We start from the raw sequence: 16,271 nt of genomic DNA on the forward strand, positions 1-16,271 counted from the left end.
AAACCTGGATTATATCTAGGCAATAAGGGGGCAGGAATGCAGCTGGTTCAGACTAAACGGCTGGAGGATAGTTGGTTGAAGGTACCATTGAATTTTGAGCATCTGCTGGATAAGGGAGAGAAAGGACAGGTGTTGGAGTCTGTGGAAGAGGCTAAACTTTCGGAATTGGCTGCTAATTCAAATGCGTTTGTTGTAGAGGTGACAGAAGATTGGTTTGTACATTTGTATAATTCCTCAATTGATTGGTTGACTAATAGTTGGCAGCATTTTGTTATGGCGGTGATGGGTGCTGCTGGGGTGGTTATTGGATTGCTGTGTGTTGGTTGTCTAGGCAGACTGTGTAATTGCGTCAAATTTTCGCGCTATCGGGAAAACAGTAATTAAAATTTGGCATCCCTGATAAATATAATTTATGTAAAGTATTTCGTTTTGAATGTCGTCTTATATATGAAAAATGTTAAAATATTAAAATATTAAAATGTTAATATTTAATTATTGATTATTATCAGGAAATGGAGATGGAAACGAAAGGCGGTATCAGCGGCCGTCTGCCCCACCTCGGCGGGAGGAGCGTGAACCGTCTGTTGAGATGTTGGAAGCTGGCAGATCTAATCGGCGGCATGTTGTGTATAGAAGAGATGACAGGAGGCAGTATGCTGTAGAATCCCCCAGGTATGAGCCTGGATATGATGATGAGGACGATGTTGGCAACGTGAGTCTTGAAGTTGAGCTTGATTCCAGGGATCGTCTGCCCAGTGATCAGAGTGGTTCGGAGATAGACAGTTGGACTGAGCCTACTACGGACAAGCCTGAAAAGGTGGCAGATACTGGTTCTGGTGATGGACGGCGCAGATTTGGTAAGTTTGTGCCAAATCAGACTGCTGGGTCGGTCAGGTCTAAGGGAGCCAGCAAGGCTTATGATGATGCTGGGGAAGGTACTTCCAGAAGGGGAGCCAGCAATGCTTATAATGATGCTGGGGAAGGTACTTCCAGAAGGGGCGTGGTCAAGCGGCCTGCTGGGGCAGATTCTCTTGGGCCTAAACAAAAGAGGGAGTTACCAGATTTACGTGCTGAGGTTGAGAGAAATAAGGCTGAGCGCAAGAATGACAAACGTGGCTTGGCGCCGCTCAGTGATGAAGATATAGGTAAAATCAGTAATTCTGTTGCTGTGACTCTAAAGCCTATGATTGAGGAAAAAATTCGTGAAGCTGTAAGAGAATCAGTCAAAAGTTTGAACACTGCACAGAAACTTTGGCAGACGGACAGTCATAATCGGATTAAAGATATGTTGGCCTCGCATAAGAGGGATCTAATGGACTGTATAAGGAAGGTAGATACAGAGATGCAGCAAATGGTGGCTACTACTGCACAGCAAAAGACTTCTTATATGGTACAAAGTGTACAGACAGCAATGACTGATAATTGGGAAAGTAGTTCAGCCAAGTTGGGACAGCAGGTGAGCCAACAAGTGGAAAGTGTTTTGGCAGGACAGGGAACTAAGGTTCAAGAGGCTATTACTGAGATGGCGAAAAAAGAGGCTGAAGTGCAAAGGCACCTGTCCAATATTTTTAGTGAGCTTAGCGAGATCCGGCGCAGAATAAACAATGACTTACCGGCGGCGTCATATTGGCAGTTGCAGCAGGCTGGAACTTCTGACGGTGCTGGGGCTGGCAACGGAGTGATGATGGTCTCGGGAGGTGTTCAGGTCACTGGTGGCGTTGAGATGGAAGTGGCAATGTCGGCAGATGGGCCAGCGGTTGTTGCAGAGGTGGCTGTTGCGAATGATACCGCCTCAGCGGTAAATGATGCTGTGATGGTGGCGGTAGGAGGGCCTGTAACTGCTGCAGCGAGTAATGCTGTCATAGCGGCAACAGTGGGCGTTTCGGCTGAGGTTGGTGGAGGGGCGCTGAACACTCCTCCTCCAGTGGGTGAAGGAGAGGAAGGACTGGAGGCCGGGGTTAATTTCGATGTAGGTTCACCCAGTGAAGACATTGATCCTAGTTTATTGGATCAACCTGATGGATGGTGAAACCATGCTTAGCTGGATGGTTTCAGAAGGGGGTAAATGTCATATATTTATGTTGTGATGTCATATATTTAAGTTTGCAGACCATATGTTAATTGTTACTCTTAATTGCTCTTTAATTGCTCTCAGAAAGAATAAAGAGAAAATATATTTAAGTCAGTTGATATTGAGAGTCCTAACACAGAACATTATCTGGTTTGGGTTCGAGTCTTTATTAAGACCAATACAGCTATTTACAGACATCCTATTACTTTATATAGTTTGTCTAAGCAGATATTCTACCCCTTCAAAGTGCATAGTTAATTAATACATTGTATTAATTAAACAGACAGTCATCCTGTTGTTTGGTGTCCTGATATACAGACAGACATCCTGCTACTTCAGAACTATCCAGCTTTAAATAATCAGTAGTTTTGACTTATTAACATATTTAATCATTTCTAAATATAGTATCAATTTATAATCTTATTTACTCAAAAACTGCATTTAATCCAATATAATAAATACTTAAAAATCTGATTGCATTTTGAATTGAACATTAAGTCTACTCTATCATTAGCTTATGCTGTTTGTCTATATCACACTTTTAAGGCCATAATTTTAAAAAGTAAAATACTCCTGTATAATTTTTTACAGACTGCTAGGGCTCAATTTGCGCCCCCATTTAAAGACAATTAATATTTGACCGTATAAATTATTTATAATGTGTACCTTGAACCTTCGTAATTTGCTACCTCATATCTTTTGTTTCAGAGATACAGGGATAGTTTAATAAAAGAAAGAAATTTTAATATAGCATTAACTCAAATATAATTACTGAATTCTATCGTCGGGTAAAAATAATAAATATTAAGTCGTTAATAGGAATAAATACATTTTTGGTAACTTTTTAGGCAGCCATTAAAACGTTACAAAAATTTACCACCCCTCGTATAACCTACTTGATCCAAAATATTTTAAAATCTTTCATCAACCTAACCCTATATCCATGCATATTTTTACAACTTTATAATTTTGGTGTTGTGTGGTGTGTGTTGTATTTTGATGTTTATGTGTTTGTATTCTAGGCATGTATTTCAATAATACATTTACCCAAGTCGTATACCTAGCTAGAAAACAATAATATACCTTTAAAAGCTAGGGTTTTATTTGATTTATTAATGATGTCCGCTATGTCCTATTTTATAAAGTATGGTGTTTTGTTTGTTTCTCCGTTATTATCTCTCTAACCACTAAAATACAGAACCCACAGATGCTAGGGGCGAAGGAGATAGTAGACTTACATTTAATCAAGTTCGTAAATCAGAAGTGTGTTCTTTAAAGTTTAGTATTTCTTTCCATTATCTCAATTTTAAAAAGAAAAACCATTGTGATTTTTTTGTAAAACATTAAATGTTTCAAAAATAAAATACCAAAAAATAATCCTTTAATTGCAATGAAAATATTATTATTTATATGTAAAGCAATGCATGATGCAAAGAAATCTATGTAAGAATACTTTTTAATTTCATGGTCAAATTCAAGAAAATGTTCAATGTAAAAGATACTGATTACAAAGCAATGACAAATAAAATTTTGTAAAAGTTTTCAAATGAAATTTAACTTTCTTACTTGTTTTTTTTTTTAAAATGTCTTTGCATGCTAATTTTTAGATGTAATAAAATAGCATTAAATTCTGAAGGTTCTCTTGAATCACAACTGTAAAAAAAAGCTAGGCTTAGGTATGGTCAGGTTTATTCTGTTTGCTAATATTGAAATGCCTTTCTGTGTAGGATTATCAATAAACTTTAAGTTATTTTTAAATATAACTTTGTTGCTTTTATTAAAAATCCCTAATTCTAAAATTTTAGCATATGTTTATATGGGTTCCATTGGAATTCAGCCCACACGGGATTCAACCCACGGAATTCAGCCCAGCGGGATTCAACCCAACAGTATTCTGCCCACACGGGATTCAACCCACGGTATTCAGCCCACACGGGATTCAACCCACGGTATTCAGTCCATACGGGACTCAACCCACGGAATTCAGTCCATACGGGACTCAACCCACGGAATTCAGTCCATACGGGACTCAACCCACCGAATTCAGTCCATATGGGACTCAACCCACGGAATTCAGTCCACACGGGATTCAACCCATTATATATGTAAAATTACCAGTTTGAAAAAAAATATTTTTTTTAAATTTGAGAACAAAATTTTTAGAATTTTTTTTAAAAAAATTTATGTAAATTTTTTTTATTTTTAGAAATTATTTTATAAAATATGCTTTATAAAAAATTTGAGAAAAAAGAATTATTTTCTAAAAATTTGTTTCTCAAATTTGAAAAAAAAAATAATTTGTTTTAAAACTGAGAATTTCATATATATTTGGGTTGAATTTCGTGTGGACTGAATTCTCAGTTTTAAAAACAAATATTTTTTTTTTCAAATTTAAGGAACAAATTTTTAGAAAAAAAAAATTTTTTTCTCAAATTTTTTTATAAAGCATATTTTATAAAATAATTTCTACAGTAAAAAAAATTTACATAAACTTAAAACTTTTTTTTAAATTTTCTAAGAATTTAGTTCTCAAATTTAAAAAAAAAATATTTTTGCAAACTGGTAATTTTAGATATATAATGGGTTGAATCCTGTGTGGACTGAATTCCGTGGGTTGAGTCCCGTATGGACTGAATTCCATGGGTTGAGTCCTGCATGGACTGAATTCCGTGGGTTGAGTCCCGTATGGACTGAATTCCGTGGGTTGAGTCCCATGTGGGCTGAATTCCATGTGGGCTGAATCCCGTGGGTTGAATCCCGTGTGGGCTGAATACCGTTGGGTTGAATCCCGCTGGGCTGAATTCCATGGGTTGAATCCCGTGTGGACTGAATTCCAATGGAACCGCTAACCGTTTATATGTGAGTGTGTGTGTCTATAAGTTTATGAATGTCCTCAGGCAGGACAAGACCTCGCTTCTGTGTGTGTAAAAAGCTTCGCAACTTTTTGCCTCCCTCCCATATGCAGCAGGAAAAAAGAGATTGGATGTTTGCAATTTAAACTTATTAACTAATGACGTATGGATCAAAATAATAGTTTTCTACAGTTGCTCTAAAAGCTGGCTCGTGATACTTACTTTCACGAACCATCATAAGAATTTTATAAAAGACTACATAAAAGGAATGATGAGAAACTAGACAGGCTCATCCAGAGAAAATGCGCGTTATATGGAATTTTTATCAAGGTTTCATTTAATATTGCATTTAAATATTATTGTTAGTCCTTATTAAAGAGAAAAATTTAAACCTTATTTCTATATTATATACCTGTTCTTTTTATCCCTGATATGCACACAATCAGATATAGGCGAAGTACATGAACTTTTTCCCTATCAAATCATCTAGTTATTCACAAAAAGTTGTTTTGGTATTACATACACAGTAGAATTAGTAAACTTGACATTTAAGCCTGGCGAATTAAAGGGGTAGTTATCATAAAAATGCTTAAGACGCTTTTGATTTATTTTGATTTCATTTTATGTAGGTATATAAAAACATACCCACAAAAGTGTAACAATTTTCAATACATCTAAATTTTAAAAAACCATAGACCAATAAGAAGTTAAAAGGCATAACAATAACATTGGTGATCTTTATCAAAAAAGTAGAATATTAAAATAAGGGATTAGACTAAGAAATAGGCTATAACTTAAAAATCGTCAATTTTATTTCAAGTCGGATCAAATCTTGAAATCGAAAAAAACCTGTGTAAAAATTGTATGAGGGGCAATGTAGAGTAATTTTTGTGCATCGCTCAAATTCGCAACAAAAAATGGTAAGGCTGTACATGTACCTACAAAACTGCTAGAAAAATCTTCAAAAATTATTTTGTAAAAATATATCGAGGTGAGATAGTTATAGTGTACGTTTTCAAATAAAATCTTTTAAAAGTTCAGAAATAAAAGATCTTTAGATAATGGCAGGTTTCTAAGAACACTCTAAGTTGAAAATCACATCCGTTTTACTTTACCCGCCCCAGATGCACAAAATTGCACTTCCGCAACACTGTTATGCAGGATTGCGGAGCTTCTGCATTTTCTGCTTTATTGCTTTTTTTGGCCGATTTTTAAAAGCAGACTTTGGTAGTAGTTAAAAAACAATTATAATTATACAAATATTATGCACTTTTAAAGAGGCATCAAGTAATATTACTAAAAAGCTTCCATTTATGTTTCAATAATAGGGATTTTTTCAAAGTTAAAACCTGTAAAAATCCAGTAAGGCTCCGAAACTCTGGCTATGTATAATAATCTTGTTAGCAGCGAGACCAATTTTAAGCCTGGACATTATTGCACTTAATAGCTAACTAGCTTAAAGCAGGACATTTATTCTACTCAACGATTGGCCGAATGTTTTTGCTCAAAATAATTCAATTTTGGCAATTTATTTTTATTTTTTTACTTTAGAATCTTTCCTCAAATTTTTGTAAGCTTTGTTATATGAAACAATAAATTTATAGGTGTAGATGTATAATCCAGACATCTACATACCCCAAGAGGTGTGGAGCGAACAACATCTCTCTCTCTCTAGCCCATGTGTATGTACTAGTCTGTACAGCACACCCCCCGCTCTTTACTGATTCCCCTTTACCCCACGTCCGTGGTCCCTCCGCGTGTTGGTACTGGGAAGATATGGTAGCCATGGGCAAACTCGCATATAGTTTTGGCACCATATTTTACACCGCCGTCTAGGCAAAATCGCCGGTGTAAAACCGTTAATACTATCCTTGTGAAAAATCGCCTAATCAAGTGAAATAAAAATCCGCAATAATTTTATCTATTTCTATTTTTAAAACTTGGCCACATCACACGAGGGCCAAACCGGTGTCGCTCTCTCATTGGCTAGTAAGCAGGTAGCGTCCACAACAAACCACGCTATTGGCTGTTATCAATTTTTCCTCGCTTCCTATTGGCTAGTTGAACTCGAAATCACCGCCATCTTAGCCACACGGCTTCACTCGCTTGAAAATGTTGCCGGAACAATCATCTCCCGCATTTTGGGAAAGAATGGAAGTGATTTTCGACAAAAAATTTGAGGAATACGATAACAAAAAAGCCAAGGTAAGACATGAAGAAGTTTTTAATACTATCTCTAGCCATAAAAAAGAAATAGATGCGGTAAAAAAACAATTCTCCGAACTTAGTGATAAAATATCTGTTCTTGAGCAAATTGACAATTTTAAGGATGCCCAAATATCGGCAGAAACTTTAAAAGCGATAAAGGATAGTATTGCGGTCCTCCAGAGTAAGTTCGAATGTCAAGCAAAAAACGATGACAATTTTAAACGCTATTCGTTTTTTCAGAACTCCTGCCGCGAGCAGCGTAGTAGGGCGTGGTCCCTGAGGGTGACGAATTTCCAGTCGCCCCACAGCCGTGAGAAGATCACCATGCTGATGATATACAACACACTCATTCTGCCCTCACTGAAAATAGCCCACCGTAACGGCCTACTCGATTTCGTCCCCCAGTACTGGGGGGACGTCATCGAGTACGCGCATCACTTGCCGTTTAACCCCAAGAAGAAGGAAGTCCCACAGGCCATCTTCAGGTTTCATTCCCGCGTCCACCTCCAAGCGGTAATGATATCCAAGCGCCCTGTCCTCGAGGAATACACAGCTAAGTTGAACCAGTACAAGGCAGCCAGCCAGAGTGTGTCCCCTGCACCCTATTTTCCAGGTAGAATGATAAAAATGCAATACGATACAACGCGTTTGAATAAAAACGTCCAGACATTTTTGCATTCAACTAAGCTGATCTCCCGTACAAAAATAATGGGGGAAACTGTGGGTTTTCAGATCAAGTCAGGATCCAGATGGCAAATAGTTCTGAATCCATTTGCCGACACATTAATTGGTATGACAAGACCAATACCTGGCACCGAGAAGCTGTTCAGCACATCAATGGAGCCCCCCCTGATCAAATACAACAGCGTGCCCTATGCAGACAGAGGATCATTCTTCCCCAACTCAAAGTTCTGCAATCCCCTCATCACAGAGGATGATTTTGAGGATAACTTTGAACCTCCTCCCAACGCTGCCAACATGGACGAGTTCCCTCCCTTGGAGTCCGCAACCACCCCTGACACGGCAGCCGCCGATGTCCCTGAGGCCGAGGATGAGAACGCAGCCGAGCCGATGCCAGCTCCAACAACTGCACCCAGCGTAGCAGCAGCTCCAGCCCCTGCCACAACAGCAGCCCGCCCAGCAGCCAGAGAGCCAGAAGCGGAACCACCTAAACTGCAGCCGCTACCACAGCTGAAATCTATGCCTGCAAGAACTGCAAAGAAAACCAACGACAGTAAGATAAAATGATTAGATAGTACTTTCTAGCAGTTAACAAATACTTACTGTCCTTATTATTAATGATTATTGATTAGTTACTAAACTAATCCGTTTATTTTTTCTTGTCATATAATGTCATGTCATCGTCAGTCAAAGATTAAAAAAACGTAAACGTAAAGAATTTAACTCTATTTTACCTACCTACCCCCTATGCCAACTTTTAGATAAAAAATATTGATAAAAAGATTTTTTGTATCTAGCTAATACTACGGGGGGGGGGGGGGGGAAGGAGTAAAGAGCGGAGGCACATCACCTCCTAACTAAATGTTTTATCTATCTCACTATTATTACTATTGTAAATATGTTCATGTTTTATGTATGCTGATATATATTGTTTTTCAGTCGTTCCCACTGGTTGATATACGTGCTAATCCTCCTGCGATAAACTTAGACTCCACACCAGTACCCTACAAGCCTCCCTAATGGATTAAATGAACAGGTACCTGCTAATTTAAATCTTAACCCTACACTAGACCTCCTAAACCCTATATATGGCCAACATTTTGATGGACTTAACGAAGAATTTGGTATTAATTGTTAATACATGTCAGAAAATGAAGCAATAACAAAATTAAAATCTTTTAGAGAACAACTGATAATTTTATTTTCTTTAAACTGTCAATCGATAAATTCTAAATTTGATGAATTGGTGGCGTGTATAGATAAATTTAATTGCAAAGGAATATGGCCCAGCGTTCTTGCGTGTCAAGAACTCTGGGCAAATTCCAATGCAAATTTTGACGTGTATAATATTGAAGGCTATAACTGGCATGTCAACCTTAGGAAAACACAAAGGGGGGGAGGGGTGGGATTACTCGTGCAAAAACATTATAAAGTAGTAAGAATGTTTGACAATATCTCCTTCAAAGAACGTATATGTGAATCTATCTGTCTCAAATGTTCGTTTAATGGATTTAAATTCTTAGTGTTGAATACCTATAGACCCCCTAATCAAAGTAGTGCTGAACTTGATGAATTTTTTGAAATTTACCTTGAATTATTGGATAGGATTATGTCACTCAACCTACCGTTTTTTATTGTTGGAGACATTAATCTTGACTTGTTCAAGATTAATGAAAACAACAGCCCTAGTATGCGTCTGCTAGAGTCGCTAAATTTCAACGGCATTTTGAATACAATTACCAAGGCCACCAGGATCACAAAAAACACTTCAACATTGATTGACATTTTCGGCGTTGGTAACTTTATTCCAAATCTTATGTTGTCTTGTGTCCTAACATCACAAATAAGTGACCACTTGTTGCTGATAAATGCGTATAGAATTAATGCTAACAAAAAACCAAAAAAACCTGATACATATGAAAAAAGATTGCTAGGCGATGATAACATTAATTCACTAAATGACGCACTTTTCAGTACCGATTGGTCAAATGTACTTAACCAAAATGACGTCAACGTTGCCTATAGTAATTTCATAGCTAAGTTTCTTGAGTTATATAACATCTCATGCCCCATTGTAAAAGTCAAAAAAAATTCTAGGGTCCAACCCCAGCAGCCCTTCATGAACGAGTACCTCTTGAGAATGAGGGAACACAAACATACCCTCCACGACAATTTTCTTAGGGAAAGAACAAGGGAAAGTGAGCTGTTGTATAACTCTTATAGAAACTCTTATAATAGGAATGTACGTCGTGCAAAACTAGAATACTATAGGTCAAGTATAAGAAATTGCGGCAGAGATAGTAAAAAATTATGGCGTTGTTTAAAAGATATGCTAGGATTTGATCAAAAGAGTGCTGAGTGTTCATATTTAGAGGTCGGGGATAGGAAAGTTGAGGGTGACCAAGCTATCGCTAACGAATTCAATTCCTATTTTAGTCAGATTGGAACCTCCCTTAAACCTGAGATCCCAACAACAGAAAAAAACTTTGCAGAATTTTTACCCCCCCCCATTCAAGACTCAATCTTTTTTGAACCCCTTTACCCTTTCAAAGTAATAAATTTGATTAGGAACATCAGGCCCAAAAGGTCCACAGACATCAATGATGTCAGCATGTTTTTAATTTCCCGTTGTGCGGATGTTATCGCACACCCCCTTTGCCACGTCTATAACCTTTCCCTCCAATCTGGCGTCTTTCCTGACGGTATGAAAGTAAGCAAAATTCTTGTCCTCCACAAATCAGGTTCACTCAATCAAATGGATAACCACCGTGGTATTTCATTGATTGATAACCTAAGCAAGCCCCTGGAAAAGTACGTATGCGATAGCTTGGTAAATTTTTTGGATGAAAAAAACTTTTTTAACTGCAGACAGTTTGGATTTAGGAAAATATCTCAACTTACCATAATGTCCTTGACCTCTCAAATATGATCACTCAGTGTCTAGGTCGAAACAATTCCTGTATGTCCATATTTTTGGACATACGGAAGTGTTTCGACATGATCCCTAGGAATTTGTTGTTTGAAAAGTTAAGGAATGCAGGGATAAGGGGATTACCATTACAATGGTTCCGTTCTTATTATAGCAATAGACGTCAAAAGGTGTATTTTAAGGGGTTGTTTTCATCTACGTTGGAAGAGATTATCATAGGCGTATTACAGGGGTCAGTCCTTGGCCCAATATTGTTTTTGATTTTCATAAATGACCTTGCAAATTGCAGCCCAGAAGTTTTTATTAATCTTTTTGCTGATGATGCCCTAACCTTCATGGAAAGAAACTCATTAGCAGAATTGATTGAACTCGCAAAACTAACCATCCCCAAACTGACCGCCTGGTATAACGCAAATGAACTCCTAATCCATCCCCTCAAGACCAAAGTTATGGTCTTTACTTCCCCCAGAGAAAATCTTACCCCTGAAGAAATTCAATTAAAAACGGAATTTAATGTCTTCATAGACATGAACAACGTAGGTGAAAGCATCCCTGAAAAGATCACAAAGTTAAACCTTGTAGATGATAATAATGAGGGTTTTGTAAAGCACTTAGGAATCAGCTTGGATACAAAATTAAAGTTTTCTTATCACCTTAAAAAAGTACATGCAAAAATTTCAAAGATTATTTACTCTATGCACGTCATGCGCCACTTGCTCGATAAGAAACACTTAAAGATTTTATATACAAGCTATATTAAATCTAGTGTGGAATACTGCTGCCTTCTGTTCACAGCCTGTCCAGCCTATCTTTTAGATCCCATTTTGAAGATACAGAAGGCGGCAGTAAGAATTATAGAAAACTTACCTAGCAGAGCACACACAGCAGAATATTTTAAAAGTAATGGGATATTGCCCATTAATTTATTAATTAAATTTAACGTCTGTAAATTTATGTATAGGTACCTACATGGCTTACAGCCAGAAATTTTTAATAATACCTGGGAAATCTCCCGTGATCGCCACAGGTATAATACAAGAAATGTAAATAACTTTGCATATGCAAATGGAGTAAATAGAACTTTTTTACTAAATTCACCCCTTCATTCTTTCCCCACAATTTTTAACAGTCTCCCCAATAATATAAAGCAAATAGTAAATGAAAAAGAATTCAATAGAAAATGTTTTACTCACTTTCTTAACCAAATTGATTTTACATAGGTACCTATAACTAACAAACTTAAAAATGGTAAGTGTTCTAGCAATATTTTATTCATCCATGTCTTATACTCAAAAATCCAAAAATAGGATCTGTAAGATCCGAACTCTCACCCGGGTAGCTAAGGAGGGGGGGGAGGGGGGTATATAGTGCTTCCTACAAAACTTCACCAAATTCTTGCATTCTGACATTCTAACTTCAAATTTAATTATGTTTTTCATACTCATTATATTCATCAAACATCATTAAATTCACCAAAAATCTTTTTTTTCCATTAACCATAATTTCACCAATTCCATTGTCATCCATTCTACAATTTATAGTTTTTTGTTGAGGCCGGAAAGTCTTATATTTGAACGCACGGAAACATCCAATTATAGAGCAGCGTTGTCGTTATTAGGCGTTATTAGGCGTTATTAAGTTATTAAGTCGTTGAGCATTAAGCTTAGGCGTGAAGTTGGGACACAGCGATACAGGTTACTGACAACTGCAACAACAGTAAGGTTGTTGACATGAAAATTAACCCATTAAATTGGAGAGATTATTTATTTCAACAATTATTACAAACAAATCTAACTCAAGCATTTTTATTCGTTTTTATTTATTTTTTATTTTATATGTTGCTGCAGTTACAGGTTAATAAGCGTTGGAGCTGGGTGGCTCTAGCAGACTCATCCAAATATATAAATAGGTTGATACATACTATTTCATGTATACATTCATCACTACAAAATTAGGCGTCAATATTATAGGGTTCAACCAAAATTAAATCCATCACTCATTCTTATAGTCTTTAGTCTGTAGCCCACTCTTCTCACACTCCTCTCTATCTCTATTCACAATCAGCCATACCGTCAGTCAGTTCCTCCCCAAATCAGATCACTCAGTCATTCAATCCTCATTAGCGTCAACAATCTCTGGCAGGTAAGGTGACCGACGCCGCCCACTAAGAGTCTGAGCGCATCTTTCCGCGCACACCATGAGCCGTTCCTCGATGATAGGAACGGCGGCTTGTGTGCGCCGCAAGGAGCGCAACCCGGACAGGCAGCCTGTCAAGCTACGGGGTTGTCTGACAAAGATAAATGAGCGCAGCTCATTAATCTCGTCATAAATCCCAAACATTTCGAGGTAAACAGCGTCCTCAATTGAAACCTCCCAGAGGTAGAACTCTGCCAACAAGGAAGCGTTTGTTAAACGCTCAGATAAGTTATTCCAGGGACCGGCCGCCGCGGTCAGTACTCTGGTGCGCAGCCACTCGGTCATCAAACCTGCCATCTCTTTCTTTAATTCTTCTTTATCTCTAGTCCAGTCCTTGTCGCCAAATCCTCACCTCAGTCAAAACTTTTTCTCCTTAAGTCTTAACGTCTTAGCGTCTTAACGTCTTAACGTCTTATAAATCTTTACAAAAGAACCTTCACTTGAAGAACAATGCTAGTAAACTGATGTGTTTCTAAAAATGATTTTTAGCCTTTTTAAATTGAATCTAGCAAAAACAATTTCTTAATATCAAACTTAACAAGATTTTAATTTCAAAGCTGCAAAGCCACTCTACAACTAGCTTAGCCGATATTGAATACACGATCAACTTAGGATACCTAAGTACATCGCCACCTGAAACGCCTGACAAAAATTCAAATAGAATCAGTTTTTCTCTAAAATACTCATAAAATCTTCAAATTTTTATATCGTGTTTAGTTTTATTTTGGTTTTATTTAAGTTTAACTTAACGTACTAGGTACATATGCGCGCCTACCACGCATATGTATTCCTTGTTATTGCAATGTTCAATGTTAAATGTTTAAATGTGGCTAAAATCCATCAAGCCCTCTAGTTTTTACTCAACAAAAAACTCAAATATGTAAATTTATTCTTATTTAATAAACGCCATCAGGGATGTAGGAATATGGTGACAGGTTAGGAAATAAATTACAGGTATCAAAGAAGTGTGGGATTGAAATCCCACAGGATTTTAAATTACTCAGTTCTTATAATCTTTTAATCCGGGAACGATAGGGCGGTGGGAGTCGCGGTTTATAACGGGAAAAAAAACATGGCTAACTTCCATGGCACCGATAACATAATTGTATTGGTCTTATTTTTGGAAACCCCGTATGGATTCTAGTGGAATGATTGTTAGATGGTATATTCAGCATACCGTAGTATAGTAGTCTTATATATGTTTTTATATATGTCAATATGTAACTAAAACAAATTGTTACAACTATTTTCTAAAAGCTATGAAACGATTTGGTAAGCGCCGCGAAGAACTGCGGTTCAACAACCCCGGCCGGGGTTAAGCCATCCACTCGCTTCACAGCTTGCTCAGTGTTCAGTTATAAAATAATAATTGTATAGTAAAATGTAAAATGTAGGTGAACGGGGAAGGAGAAGTTCACTACAACCCTGAGCTAGGTACATAAATAGTAAATGTACTACAGGATCTTAAAATTGCTAATAAATTACAATTTAATTGATTATTTATTCACTGTAAAATGTAATAATTTATTTATTATCTTACCTGCAATCTCTTTCAGGAAGAAACCTAGTATCTAAATTAACATGCAATCTTTTTCAGGAAGAAACCTATAGTTAAAAAATTGTAAACTTCTATTAGTAACTCGCCCTAATTATATGCACCTTAGAGGAAATAAAATCTTATCTTATCTTATCTTATATGCTAGTAATTTTTTTTTGTTTATGTAGGGACTCGGCTGTGGTTATATTTCCGACGCTATTAACTGATTTCAAAGACCCAATACAAAATCGGGACAGAGTTACAAATAGCTCTTGCTCCCTTATTTCTTTTAATTTTATTATGAAAGCAAAGTGTTATATTAAAGTTTATACAAATTTTAAGTAAGACTAATAGAACTCAATAAAATGTTTAAAAACAGTCATAAGTCTTTTTTTTTCATATCATACATCTCTGCCATAGATATTGGGCTGCATGATGCATAGAGAATATAAAGAGATAGGGACAATTTAGTTTTTTGTCTTGAAAATTTCCTTATTCTAGAAAATTAGCCCTAACTTATATTCATACACAATACAGCTTTTCAAAAGTTGTAGATCAACAAGATACAATGAAAGTCAAATGATAGTAAAGCTGCACTATGTTGACAGAAGCAAAATTTGAATAATAACTTAATCTGTTTGCTATTTGTAGGTTTGATTATCTTGTAGGGGGAGAAAGTCACTCAAAAATCAGCCAAGTGCCGTCATAAAAATGAGGGATTATCCATCTCTTTATTTAGGGTTGTCTCTCCCCCTTCTCTTCTCATCTTCCTCATTTTTATGACGTCACGTGTCTGATTTTTGAGTGTCTTTCTCCTCCTACGGTTATGTTAGTTAAAGGTTAAACCACTTAGGGATAGGCCCTGCAGGGTTAGAATAAAAACATATTTATTCTACATACCTTGGCAACCGCCGAATACAAACAATTTACAAGTCTCGTCACTGCTGTCAAAATAGAATCTTCTGAGTCTCGCCTTACATCCGCCGCGGTTTATTGCCAGGTTACAGATCTCCTTGCGGGGCTTCAGTCCTCCTAAATACAAGAAATAAATATTTGTTTTCCCGAATTAGAAAAATGTTAAGGTTAGGTCTACCTGTAAAAATTCAAAATTGTAGGTATTCCTATGTGTAGATAGGTACATTTTGCTTGACACATTTATGCGATTTAAGCAGTTATTTTATCAATTTATCAATAATAGCGGATATGCCCCTAGACTCTTGAAGATTTGTACTTTAATCAATGTGTATAAATCAAATTTCTAGATGACAAATTACTACACATATTATAAAACAACCACTACCCCCACTACATTTAATATAAGTACATCTTAAATGCTTTGAGTTAAAAAGTACTTTAAAAAGCACTTAAAACATTTAGCCCGTATGTAATTTATGACATAAGAAATTAAATCTTTATCAAGGACGTCGCAAAAAGGAGAAAATTAATTCCCTATTTTGTCTTTGTACATAATTTCTTTCCCACCAATGTTTAAAAAAACTTTAAGATTTTATCTTTTAAAGAATCAAAAAAAAAGCTTTATGTAAAGCATTCGATTTTAATTAATTTTTATCAATGATTATTTACTTTTATTTATAATTGAACATTTTTTTAGAGAGAAAAAAGGCAGAACTTCTTATAAGCATGGTAGTACCAAAAAAAGCTTCCATGGACTAAATTTCAGAAATCTTTATAAATAAAGCTCATACATAATCACACATCCTAATACTTTATAAAATACTAGCGGCTTCGCCCCTAGCCTCTAGGGGCTTTGCCCCAAGAGGTTTGATCAACCTAATT

General features: G+C 36.5%; 1 protein-coding gene across 1 annotated transcript in view; it reads right to left on the reverse strand.

Annotated features, from left to right (window-relative positions):
* Window positions 1–16,271, reverse strand: part of LOC145316538 (uncharacterized) — a 249,816-nt gene that overhangs the window by 27,967 nt on the left and 205,578 nt on the right. The window contains exon 30 of the mRNA XM_080157114.1: window positions 15,375–15,506. Coding sequence (XP_080013240.1) covers window positions 15,375–15,506 — 132 coding nt within the window. The remainder of the gene's footprint in view (window positions 1–15,374; window positions 15,507–16,271) is intronic.

Source organism: Acartia tonsa, chromosome 1 (genome assembly GCF_053477335.1).
Source record: "Acartia tonsa isolate MP-2025a chromosome 1, ASM5347733v1, whole genome shotgun sequence".
Taxonomy (NCBI): domain Eukaryota; kingdom Metazoa; phylum Arthropoda; class Copepoda; order Calanoida; family Acartiidae; genus Acartia; species Acartia tonsa.